The 12,125-nt window shown below is 39.1% G+C and overlaps 1 protein-coding gene and 1 long non-coding RNA gene across 3 annotated transcripts in view; one reads left to right on the top strand and one right to left on the bottom strand.

The window, feature by feature from the left end:
• MYH15 (myosin heavy chain 15) overlaps positions 1–12,125 on the top strand; it is a 173,182-nt gene that overhangs the window by 113,501 nt on the left and 47,556 nt on the right. For both annotated transcript variants that reach the window (XM_031009296.3, XM_055383530.2), the window contains 2 exons: positions 6,452–6,542; positions 8,495–8,884. In XM_031009296.3, the coding sequence (XP_030865156.3) occupies positions 6,452–6,542; positions 8,495–8,884 (481 nt within the window). The remainder of the gene's footprint in view (positions 1–6,451; positions 6,543–8,494; positions 8,885–12,125) is intronic.
• Positions 1–12,125, bottom strand: part of LOC129532720 (uncharacterized) — an 83,243-nt gene that overhangs the window by 26,114 nt on the left and 45,004 nt on the right. The window contains exon 2 of the long non-coding RNA XR_008678587.2: positions 5,833–5,906. This is a non-coding gene — a long non-coding RNA (uncharacterized lncRNA). The remainder of the gene's footprint in view (positions 1–5,832; positions 5,907–12,125) is intronic.

Raw genomic sequence — 12,125 nt, 5'->3', positions numbered from 1 at the left:
CTTTACTGGACTTTATTTTATAGTTGTAAAGAGACCAGATGCATAATCTAGAAGGACGTAACAGAAAATATCTGACTAGCAAATGAGAAAGAATGGTGTAAGGTATATGAGATGTAAACTATTGGGAACTTGCAGCTATAAGTCAAAAAAATAAAAATGACACTCTCCTTTTTACTCATGACGAGACCAATGGCATAAAATGTAAAAAAAAAAAAAAAAAAAATTGATCCTGATGTGAAGACTTACATATTCAGATTACTTATATATGTTTTCCAGACGTAACTTAATATTTATATAGGAATTTGGTGAAATAATTTACTATATAAATATTAAACCTTAAAATCTAAAACAAGCCTTGAAAATGATCAAAATTAGGGAAACTTTCAATTCATCTGGATTCCTTACACCCCAAAGAACTCAGGGCAACTTGGCTTTCTCAGTTTAGTTCTACTAGTCAGTGACATGGATTTTCTCACCTTCTCCCTTTTGTCATCTTCCTCTGTTTAACTAGACTTTTTTTTTCTTTTAACCATTATGGATTTTCAATTTATTTAGATTATACCAAATAAGAGAAGAAAACAGTGAGGATGAAGAGTAAGATGGGTCAGGTTTCCGAGGTGGGTGGATCACGTGGTCAAGAGATCGAGACCATCCTGGGCAACATGGTGAAACCCCATCTCTACTAAAAATACAAAAATTAGCTGGGCGTGGTGGCATGCGCCCATAGTCCCAGCTACTCGGGAGGCTGAGGGAGGAGAATCGCTTGAACCCAGGAGTCGGAGGTTGCAGTGAGCTGAGATCATGCCACTGTACTCCAGCCTGGCGACAGAGCGAGACTCTGTCTCAAAAAAGGCCACATTAAAGATAGTAGTATATCAATGGTTGAGGCCCACAGTGAAAGAGGGAAAAGAGTCCAGTGACCAGCTGTGAGCCTCTGGCTTTCTTGTTGGTATATACATATGCTATTATACATGCTCTTGGTGAGGCTTGACTCATATTCTGCTAACAAGTTACTGGGCTTAATAGGTGTTTAGAAACGATGAAACAAGCGACCTTATGAATGGAATGGAATAATTAAAGCAAAATGATGACAGAGCTCCCTTAGCATTCAATTTTGAAGTTGTGTTTCAGTGCAAATGATAACCAGCAAAGTGTAAATGATACTGTATGTCGTGTAGGCCACAGGTCAAGAGTTTTAGCATTTTAGAAATCCATATTTTTAAAAAGTTGTAACTTTATTATAAAACTTTTCCCCTAAATAGACCTATGTATATCTGAAACAATAAGCGGTAAAGGTGGCATTTCAAATTAGCGATGACAAGAGACTTAAATGGTATTGGAATTATTAGCTATTAATTTCCTGAGGTGAGAGAAATTGCTACCTCATACAATTTATAAACACAAACTTCAGTTGCACTAATGAACTCAATGTCAAAACAAAGCCATAAAACCATTAGAAGATGCCACATTATTCACAATAGCCAATATATAGAAGCAACCTAAATATTCACTGATACATGAGTGGATAAAGAAAATGTGATGTGTGTGTGTGTGTGTGTGTGTGTGTGTGTGTGTGTGTATACATATACATATATGTATATATACATATACACAAAAACCTATTGAAATAAAAAATAAACTTAAAAATGAAAAAAAAACCCAAACACACACATACATACATTCATACATACATCTGTATACATACATATATATATATGTATATAAAATATACATACACAGTGGACTATTATTGAGCCTTGAAAAGAAACCCCTGCCATGTGGAAAAACATGGATGAATTTGGAGGACATTATACTAAGGGAACTAAGCCAGTCACAAAAAGGAAAAAGACTGCATGATTCCACTGATAGAGGTATCTAAAATAATCGAATTCATAGAAACAAATTCATAGAAAAGTGGTTGCCAAGGGCTGGGAGGAGGGAGAAATAATGGAGAGTTTCTGTTCAATGAGTATAAAGTTGATTATGTAAGATGATTAAGTTCTAGAGATCTGCTTTACAACATTTTGCCTGTAGTTAACAATACTACATTTTGTACTTAAAAATTTAAGAGAGTAGAGCTCATGTTAAGTGTTCTTACCACAATTTTTAAAAAATTAGAATAAAATGCAGTCAATAATTCTTAGGAAATTGACAGGATAAGTCTTCTTGAACAAGTCACAAAAAGCCAAAGACAAAAGGAAGGCATTGATACATTTGACATCAAAATTTTAAACATGTGGCAAACGCCAACACAAATAAAATGGAGACAAATTATAAAGTGAGATAAAAATTTGTAACAAATATAAAAAATGTCAAGAATCCAAGGAAAATCTGTAACTCAATAATTAGATGAACAAACCTAACAGAAAAATGGGCAAAGAACATACACAGGCGGTCCATTTGGTTTACTGGCCATTTAAAAATACTAATAGTTGACAAGATGTAGTCATTACTAGTAAACGAGGGCATTCAAAATAAAACAATGAAATAGTAATCTATTTTCTAAGAAAATTTCAGAAGTGTGATATTAAGAATAAATGTAGAGAAGCAATGATCTCACACTGCTAATGGAGGGCAAGGGACAGGGCTATCTTATTTTTTTAGCACTCACCTATACATTACCCAGTAATTTCCTGCTCAGTATCCACTCTAGAGGAACACTCTCATGTATACAAGGGGCATGATTATGAACAGTTTGATTTGTAAAAGCAAAATATTAAGGAAAACCTAAGTGCTTATTAATTGTGAAATTCAAACTAAGGAATGTCTAAATCATGAAATATTATGTCATAGTTAATTTTTAAATGGAGTACTCTGTGTAGGCTTGTGTAGAAAAATATATTATTGAATTAATATGTTATTAATATAATAATTAGCTTAAAATATAATAGCTTAAGATTTTTAAGCTTAATATATTGATAAGAATACATTCTCAGGCTGGGTGTGGTGGCTCATGCCTGTAATCCCAGCACTGTGGGAGGTGAAGGTGGGCAGATCGCCTGAGGTTGGGAGTTCGAGACCAGCCTGGCCAACATGGATAAACCCTGTCTCTACTAAAAATACAAAATTAGTCAGGCTTGGTGGCACATGCCTGTAATCCCAGCTGCTCAGAACGCTGAGGCAGGAGAATTGCTTGAACCTGGGAGGCAGAGATTGAGCTGAGCTGAGATCACACCATTGCACTCCAGCCTGGGCAACAAGAGTGAAACTCAAAAAAAAAACCATTCTCAATTCAATAATATATTTAAAATATTAAATATAACAATATTTAATATTAAATACATATTTAATATAAATGCTATTATCAATATCTTAATGTAATAATATATTAATATCAATCAAGTTGTTAATCTATACATGCAAATAAATGTTCTATCACAGTAAGGAAAATGAAACTCTACAGCTACATGTACACATGTAAGCACAAACATATGTCAGTACTTAAATTTCTGGAAGGATTTACACTAAATGGATAATGGTAGTTTCCTCTAGTGGGAAAGCAGGGATTGGGTATGACATTAGTTTGTTTTCATGTTGCTGATAAAGACATACCCAAGATTGGGTAATTTATACAGGAAAAAGGGTTTAATGGATTTACAGTTCCACATGTCTTGGGAGGCCTCACAGTCATGGCGGAAGACAAGGAGGAGGAAGTCACATCTTATATGGATGGCGGCAGGCAAAAACAGAGAGAACTTGTGCAGGGGGACTCCTCTTTATAAAACCATCAGATCTCAAGAGACTTACTCACTATCATGAGAACAGCATGGGAAAGACTTGCCCCCATGATTCAATTACCTCCCACAGGGTTCCTCCCACAACACCTGGAAATTCAAGATGAGATTTGGATGGGGACACAGCCAAACCATATAATTCTACCCCGGCCCCTCTCAAATCTCATGTCCTCACATTTCAAAACCAATCATGCCTTCCCCACAGTCCCCTAAAGTCTTAACTCATTTCAGCTTTAACTCAAAAGTCCACAATCCAAAGTCTTATCCAAGACAAGGCAAGTCCCTTCTGCCTAATAGCCTGTAAAATCAAAAGCAAGTTAGTTATTTCCTAGACACAATGGGGGTACAGGCACTGGGTAAATACAGCCATTCCAAATGGGAGAAATTGGCCCAAACAAAGGGGCTACAGGCCCTATCCAAGTCTGAAATCCAGCAGAGCAGTCAAATCCTAAATCTCCAAAATGATCTCCGTGTCTCACATCCAGGGTACACCGATGCAAGAGGTAGGTTCCCATTGTCTTGGGCAGATCCTCCCCTGCAGCTTTGCAGGGTAAAGCCTCCCTCCCAGCTGCCTTCATGGGCTGGTGTTGAATGTCTGCAGCTTTTCCAGGTGCACGGTGCAAACTGTCAGTGGATCTACCATTCTGGTATCTGGAGGACAGTGGCCCTCTTCTTACACTTCCACTAGGCAGTGCCCCAGCAGGGACTCTGTGTGGGAGCCCCGACCCCACATTTCCCTTCCACACTGCTGTAGCAGAGGTTCTCCATGAGGGCCCCGCTCCTGCAGCAAACTTCTGCTTGGGCATCCAGGCATTTCCATACATCTGAAATTTAGGTGGAATTTCCCAAACCCCAATTCATGACTTCTGTGTACTCATAGGCTCCATACCAGGTGGAAGTTGCCAAGGCTTGGGGCTTGCACCCTCTGAAGCCATGACCCAAGCTCTATGTTGACCCCTTTCAGCCATGGCTGGAGCAGCTGGGACGCAGGGCACCAAGTCCCTAGGCTGCACACAGCACGGGGACCCTGGGCCCAGCCCACGAAACCAATTTTTCCTCCTGGGCCTCTAGGCCTGTGATGGGAGGGTCTGTATTGAAGACCTCTGACATGGCCTGGAGACATTTTTCCAGTTGTCTTGGGTATTAACATTTGGTTCCTTGTAACTTATGCAAATTTCTGCAGCTGGCTTGAATTTTTTCTCAGAAAATGGGATTTTTTTTTCTTCTATCACACTGTCAGGCTGCAAATTTTCCAAACTTTTATATTCTGCTTTCCTTATAAAACTGAATGCAGGCAGGGTGCAGTGGCTCATGCCTGTAATCCTAGCACTCTGGAGGCCAAGGCGGGCAGATTGCCTGAGCTCAGGACTTAGAGACCAGCCTGGGCAACACAGTGAAACCCTTCCTCTACTAAAAGACAAAAAATTTGCTGGGCAGGGCAGCATGAGCCTGTAGTCTCAGCTACTCAGGAGGCTGAGGCAGGAGAATTGCTTGAACCTGGGAGGTGGAGGTTGCAGTGAGCCAAGATTGTACCACTGCAATCCAGCCTGGGTGACAGAGCAAGACTCAGTCTGAAAACAAAACAAAACAAAACTGAATGCATTTAACAGCACCCAAGTCACCTCTTGAATGCTTTGCTGCTTAGAAATTCCTTCCGCCAGATACCCTAAATCATATCTCTGAAGTTCAAAGTTCCACAAAGTTCTAGAGCAGAGGAAAAATGCCACCAGTCTCTTTGCTAAAACATAACAAGAGTCACCTTTGCTCTGGTTCCCAAGTTCCTCATCTCCATCTGAGACTACCTTAGCCTGGATTTCATTGTCCATTTCATTATCAGCATTTTGGTCGAAGCTATTCAACAAATCTCTAGGGAGTTTCAAACTTTCCGCATTTTCCTTTCTTCTTCTGAGCCCTCCAAACTGTTCCAACCTCTGCCTGTTACCCAGTTCCAAAGTCACTTCCACATTTTTGGGTATCTTTTCATCAGCACCCCACTCTACTGGTACCAATTTCTATATTAGTCCGTTTTCACACTGCTGATAAAAAAGTTACCTGAGACTGGGTAATTTATACAGGAAAAAGGGTTTAACAGACTTACAGTTCCACGTGGCTGGGGAGGCCTCACAATCATGGTGGAAGGCAAGGAGGAGCAAGTCACATCTAACATGGATGCTGCAGGCAAAAAGAGAGAACTTGTGCAGGAGAACTCCTCTTTATAAAACGTTAGATCTTGTTATATAGTCACTACCACAAGAACAGCACAGCAAAGACTTGCCCCCATGATTCAATTACCTCCCGCTGGGTCCCCCCTACAACATGTGGAAATTCAAGATGAGATTCGGGTGGACACAGCCAAACCTTATCAGGTATCATAGCCAAGAAAACTTCAGATGTAGGTATAATCATTGAAGTTTTAAAATGAGAATGAATTATTGTGTTATATCTATAATTTAAAACATAATTAAACAAAATGGTATTTTTTACTTTTGGTTAAAGCCTGGTTGTGTTTTTTTATTGATATAATTGTACATATTTTTGGAGTGCATGTGCTATTTTGATACCTGTATACAATGTACAATGAGTAAATCAGGGTAATTGGGATATCTATCACCTCAAACATTTATCTTTTCTTTGTGTGAGGAATATTACAATTCTAACTACTTTAAACAAAATGTTATTATTCTGAACAATTGTGTTTGATATCTTTTTCTAAACAGGAAAGAATTAGAAATGAGTCAGATGAATTCAAAAGTGGAGAATGAGAAAGGCCTGGTAGCTCAGCTTCAGAAGACGGTTAAAGAGCTTCAGGTAATCAATTATCAAATATGCCTGTGTATTTATATTTAGATCCATGGGTGATGACTGGTGGTTCAATGACTAATTCTCTGCCAAGATATTCATACCCTTAGCCAACCACAGGCAGAGGCAGAAAAGAACAGTGGTTAAGAAGGGAAATTGTGGCATTCCACAGATGGAGTTAAGCTTAAATTTCCTTATGAGAATAATAAAACTGAATAGCTAATTGGTTGACTGTTTGCTGTGAACCAGGCATTGTGCTAAAATCCAAAACTTGTTTTTTCACTCATGAATCCTTCTGGCAATGATTGAGCTCATATTACTAAATGCAACAATATATTTAAGTAGTAAGCACAGTGCCTGACCCATGGTATGCATTCAGTGTTAGCAATTTAATTTTTATGATGATTATTCTTTGTGATTAGAAGGCGATTGAAAATCAGTAAGTTCTATAGGTACTTGTGGCCTCAAAACATTATTTGATAATGGATAGCTATTTATAAGTTTTAGACCATGTGAGTTTTATAGCATATGACCATGTTATAAAGTAATTTTACACACAAATGCACACATACACATTTAGATGGATAATTTCCCTTTGGAGATAAATAAATATCTTAGTAATATAACCATGACTCAAAATAATTTTGGAACATCTTTCTGATATTTATCTTCTGAGATATTTTGAGCCAAATAAGAAAACCAGTCTCAATGTTTTGTAAACATTTTAGTTTCAGACACGCTATTAATCTCCAAGTGGTTATCATATTCATCGGGCTTGTCTTCAAATGACTCTTGACTTTATCCAAAATAAAATAAAAAAACACAAACTTTTCTATATATCCCAAAGACAAATTTCCTTACCTCAATGACTCAAAAAGTTCTCTAAAGATTATTTCTGACAAAACATTTCAGAAATGTTTGGTTCAATGGTGGGATAAATATTTGGGATAAATATTTTCTTGGATCCCATGATAACCAGTTGGAAGAGGATCATGGTTACTTGAATGTGGAAATCATACTTTCTTTAAGCACCTTTTCTGTCATACCTCATCTATAGAACTGATAGACTACTTATTTGATATAATCTAGAAATTAGTTTTTTCTAAGCCACAGTAGTCTTATTTAATGGAAAGGAAAACATATTCTAAAACAGTTTCTATCTTGTTTTCTCCCCTATCCTAATCTATGCCTAATTACTTAAGGTGATGATAATAACATCAGTGGCTTCATTGTACTGTAATACAGTAATGTTCTCAGGATTTGTAGACCTGTTTGACCTATACTAAAAGGGCCTGGGGCTCTGAGAGTTGTTATCACTTCTTTTTCCAATAATCCTGCCTCTGATGATACTGTATCTCTACTCGCTTTAGTAGTCCACATTCCTTCACCAGCTCTCGTTTGTTATTTCAAATCTCTTCCTTGAAATCTCCTGCAGACTAGAAAACCAAGTAACCAAGTTTTTTAGAATTGTGTGTAAAATTAAATTGATGCTATTTCTTACAATTAAATTGCTTGAACTTGAAGATGTTCATTTTATTGATCAGATTTTTGCCCAAGTCCTAGATAGTTGAGATCAGATAAACAAATTTCAAATGAGGAAGATTTTTGTATATAAAATTTACCATTCCAATTTTTATAAATGCTCTTAAACACTTTTTTTGGTCGTATGAAAGATATTTTCCTGTTTCTTTGGGAAGTGCTTTTTACTAAGCTTTCCCCTCCATCTATATAATTTAATGAGCTTGCCCATCATCAGGGGCTGAGCAATTTGGCAGCACTGCAAATTCTAATTCTGGTCTTGGTACTGAATTGGGGCAAATCACTTAACTTCTGTGTATTCTGTTTTCTTTAGTTATAAATTGGGAACCAAAAGTTTCATGTTAGCTTTGTGATTAAAAAAAAATAGAGTAAAGCTCTTGCTACAAGTGCTTAGTAAAAGTCAAAATTATTTCTTGCTACAGACTCAAATAAAGGATTTGAAAGAGAAACTAGAAGCTGAAAGGACCACTCAAGCCAAGATGGAAAGGGAGAGAGCTGACCTCACCCAAGACCTGGCTGACTTGAATGAGAGGCTGGAGGAGGTAGGAGGATCCAGTTTGGCTCAGCTGGAAATAACTAAGAAACAGGAAACCAAATTCCAGAAGCTGCGCCGAGACATGGAAGAGGCCACTCTGCACTTTGAGGCAACTTCTGCATCTTTGAAGAAGAGACATGCAGACAGCCTGGCTGAGCTCGAGGGCCAGGTAGAAAATCTACAGCAGGTCAAGCAGAAACTGGAAAAAGACAAGAGTGACTTGCAGCTAGAAGTAGATGACCTCCTGACCCGTGTTGAGCAGATGACAAGAGCTAAGGTAGATACTCCCATGCCATCCTCGTGGTCTTCTGAACATGGAAGTAGGGAGGGGAAGAAATGGGAGGGGAGGGAAAAGAAAAATAAGCCAGCTTAGTGACTCAGTGTATTTTCTAATGAAGACTATAGTCCTTCGGACGGAATAGATCAGGCCTGACCTTAGTGGTCATTGTTAAGGTCACACAGCCATCACCTGAATGTGACCTGACAGTGGCCTCTGGTTTTAACAGAATTCAAATCCATGTTCCTTATGGATTTTTTTAGTGATTGCACAAGTAAGTGAGCTGTAAATCTGAGGCCACTATCTATGTCTGTCTTGAAGAATGACTTTTGTTATAAGTGCTCCTCAGTGATGGCCTGGATACTCCTAGAACCTATCTGAATGAATGGTGTACACAAACAGCTTTGCTGAGAGGAGGGAACTTTTTCTCCCTCAAGTCCTCTGGCATCTTTTTAATCAGCCAGTACTATAAGAAAGGTTCATCACATGTTCTTTCTTTACTGAGCCCATTAGCCTATATGCTGCAAGCTGTCATGTCAAATGATATCATCGATATCAGCGACCCTGTCTTTTGGTAGTTGAGAGGAGCTTTGCTTTAGATTAAGCAGAGCAAATGGCTAGTTGCTGCAACCTTCTCTCCTTGTGAGCAGATTTTATAAAGTCATCTGGGAAAGACATGGCCTGACAATAAAGCTTGATCTCCATGGACTATGGTCAGAAAAATGTAGAATATCTTCAGTGATATGGAGTGGTTTCTGAAATATTTAACATTAATTCCTTTTAAATACCATACTGAGTAGAAAGAAACAGTCTCTCTCTCTTTCTCTCTCTCTCTCTCTGTGTGTGTGTGTGTGTGTGTGTGTGTGTGTGTGTGTCTTAGTCCATTCCTGCTGCTGTAATGAGATACCACAGACTGGGTAATTTACAAATAATAGAAATTTATTTTTCACAGTTCTGGAGGCTGGAAAGTCCAAGATCAAGGTAGCAGCAGGTTTATTGTCTGGTGAGGTCTCTCTGCTTCTAAGATGGTGCCTCTTGCTGCATCCTCACATTGCAGAAGAGCAAAAAGGGGAAAGGGACAGATGCTCCCTTGTACCAGTCCCATTGATGAAAGCTCCTATCCTCATGACTTCATCACCTCCTAAAGGCCCCATCTAACACTATCACACTGGCCATTCTTTCAATATATGAATTTTAGGGGGACATATTCAGTCCATAGCATTCTACCTCTGGCCCCCCAGATTTATGTCCTTCACATAAGCAAAATACATTCATTCTACCTCAATAGGTTCCAAAGACTTAAGTCATTTCAGCATCAACTCAAAAGTCTAAAGTCTCATCTAAATCATATAGGAGTGAAACTCAAGGCATGATTCATCTTGAGGCAAATTCCTCCTCCAACTGTGAGCTTGTGAAATCAAACAAGTTATGTGTTTCCACAATAAAATAGTGGAACAGGCATAGCATAGACATTCCCATTCCAAAAAACAGAGAAATCAGAAAGAAAAAAGAGGTGACAAAGGGAAAAGCCCAACAGAAAACAAAGCAAACAACATTAAATCTTGAAAGTGGGGAATAATCTTGTTGACTCCATGTCTGACCTTCTGGACATACTGGGGTGGAGTTTGGGTCCCCAGGGCCCCATGTAGCACTGCCCCCCCTGGCAGGAGCTCTCAGGAATTGAAGTTGGGTGCTTGTGGCTCTCCCAGGTTAGTGTTGCATGCTGGTGGCTCTGCAAGTCTGGGGTGTTGGGAGCAGCTCTGCCCTCACAGTACCACCACTGCCATAGTGGGGGCTCTCTGTGGTGGTCCTGCTTCCATGGCAATTCTCTGCCTGAACCCCAAGGCTTTCCAAAATATCCTTTGAAATCTAGGTGGAGGAGCTATGCTTCCATATCTCCTGCAGAGTTAGCACTGTATGGATGCTGCTATGGTTTACAGCATGTGCCTTCCAGAGTGGTGACCTGAGCTGAACCTGGGCCTGCCTGAGTGGCAGAGGAGCACTGAACTGGCATGTGGGGAGCAAAGACTTGAGGCAGCCCTGGGCAGCAAGCTCTGAGGTCTCAAGGGAATCCTCTCTTGAAATCACGTTTCCATCAAGGCCCTGGCCTTCTGGGCCTTTGTGGGTGGGGCAGCCACAAAGGTCTCAGAAATGCCTTCAGGGTCATTCTTCCATCGTCCTGTCTTCTTTCTATCCCTACTAATTTCCTTATCAAATGTTTGGTTGTCTATGTCCTTAGGGTTTTTTTTCTGAAAATACTTTTTTATTCTTCACAATCTGGCCAGGCTGAGAATTTTCTAAATCTTTCAATTCTGCTTCTCTTTGATTATACATTTCATCTTTATTTCTCTCTCTTCATATTTTGTTTTAAGCAATCAAGAGAAGCCATGGAGCCCTGAACACTTTCTTTAAGGATTTCTTCCACCAAATATCCTAGTTTATCACTCTTAAATTTTGCCTTCCACAAGGGACCAGGGCATAGTTCAGCCAAGTTCTTTGGCATTTTGTAACAAGGATGGTCTGTCTTCCAGTTTCCAATAGGATATTCCCCATTTCCATTTAAGACCTCAGCAGAATTGCCTTTACTGTCCGTGTTACTACCAGCATTGTAATCACAGCCGTCCAACTATCTCTAAGAAGATTAATTCTCTCTCTACAGCTCTCCTCTTCTTGTGAGCCCTCATCAGAAGGATTCTTAATGTTCCATTCATGGGAATATAGGCTTTTTCTAGCAGTAGGTGTGTATCTCACTACCTCCTTACTCTTTAATCCCTGCCATGTGTCTTTGTTTCTCCTGAAGCTGGCACTTCCTCTGAACATCTCTGTCACTGGCACCTGGTTTCTTTTTATAACTCAGGTTCTAAGTCTCAACCACTTCTTTCCTCCCTATTTGCTTTTCAGTCAATTATTGCAGCAGGTCAGTTTTTACCATCTCATAGTTTTCCATTCCCATTCCCATGTAGGTCTGTCTACTTTTTAAGTAGATTACTGCAGTGGTTTCCTAAATTATCTTTTTTGCTTCTAGTCTTCCTTTTTTCAAACCATCCTATATTTATATGCCCAAATTAATATTTGTAAAGTATTTAGAATATTCATAAAGCAAGGATTTATTGAATTATGTCCCTGCTTAAAAATGAACTCCAAACTTCTGCTTTCGAGGTACCTTGTAACCTTTGATCAGAGTCAACCAGTCTTGCCAGTTTTAGATCCCATTGCTTTGTTTCATGGACCTTCCATTTCA

This window comes from Gorilla gorilla, chromosome 2 (genome assembly GCF_029281585.2).
Source record: "Gorilla gorilla gorilla isolate KB3781 chromosome 2, NHGRI_mGorGor1-v2.1_pri, whole genome shotgun sequence".
Classification (NCBI taxonomy): Eukaryota; Metazoa; Chordata; class Mammalia; order Primates; family Hominidae; genus Gorilla; species Gorilla gorilla.
The sequence above is the reverse complement of the archived record's forward strand: the minus strand, read 5'-3'. Positions and strand labels throughout refer to the sequence as shown.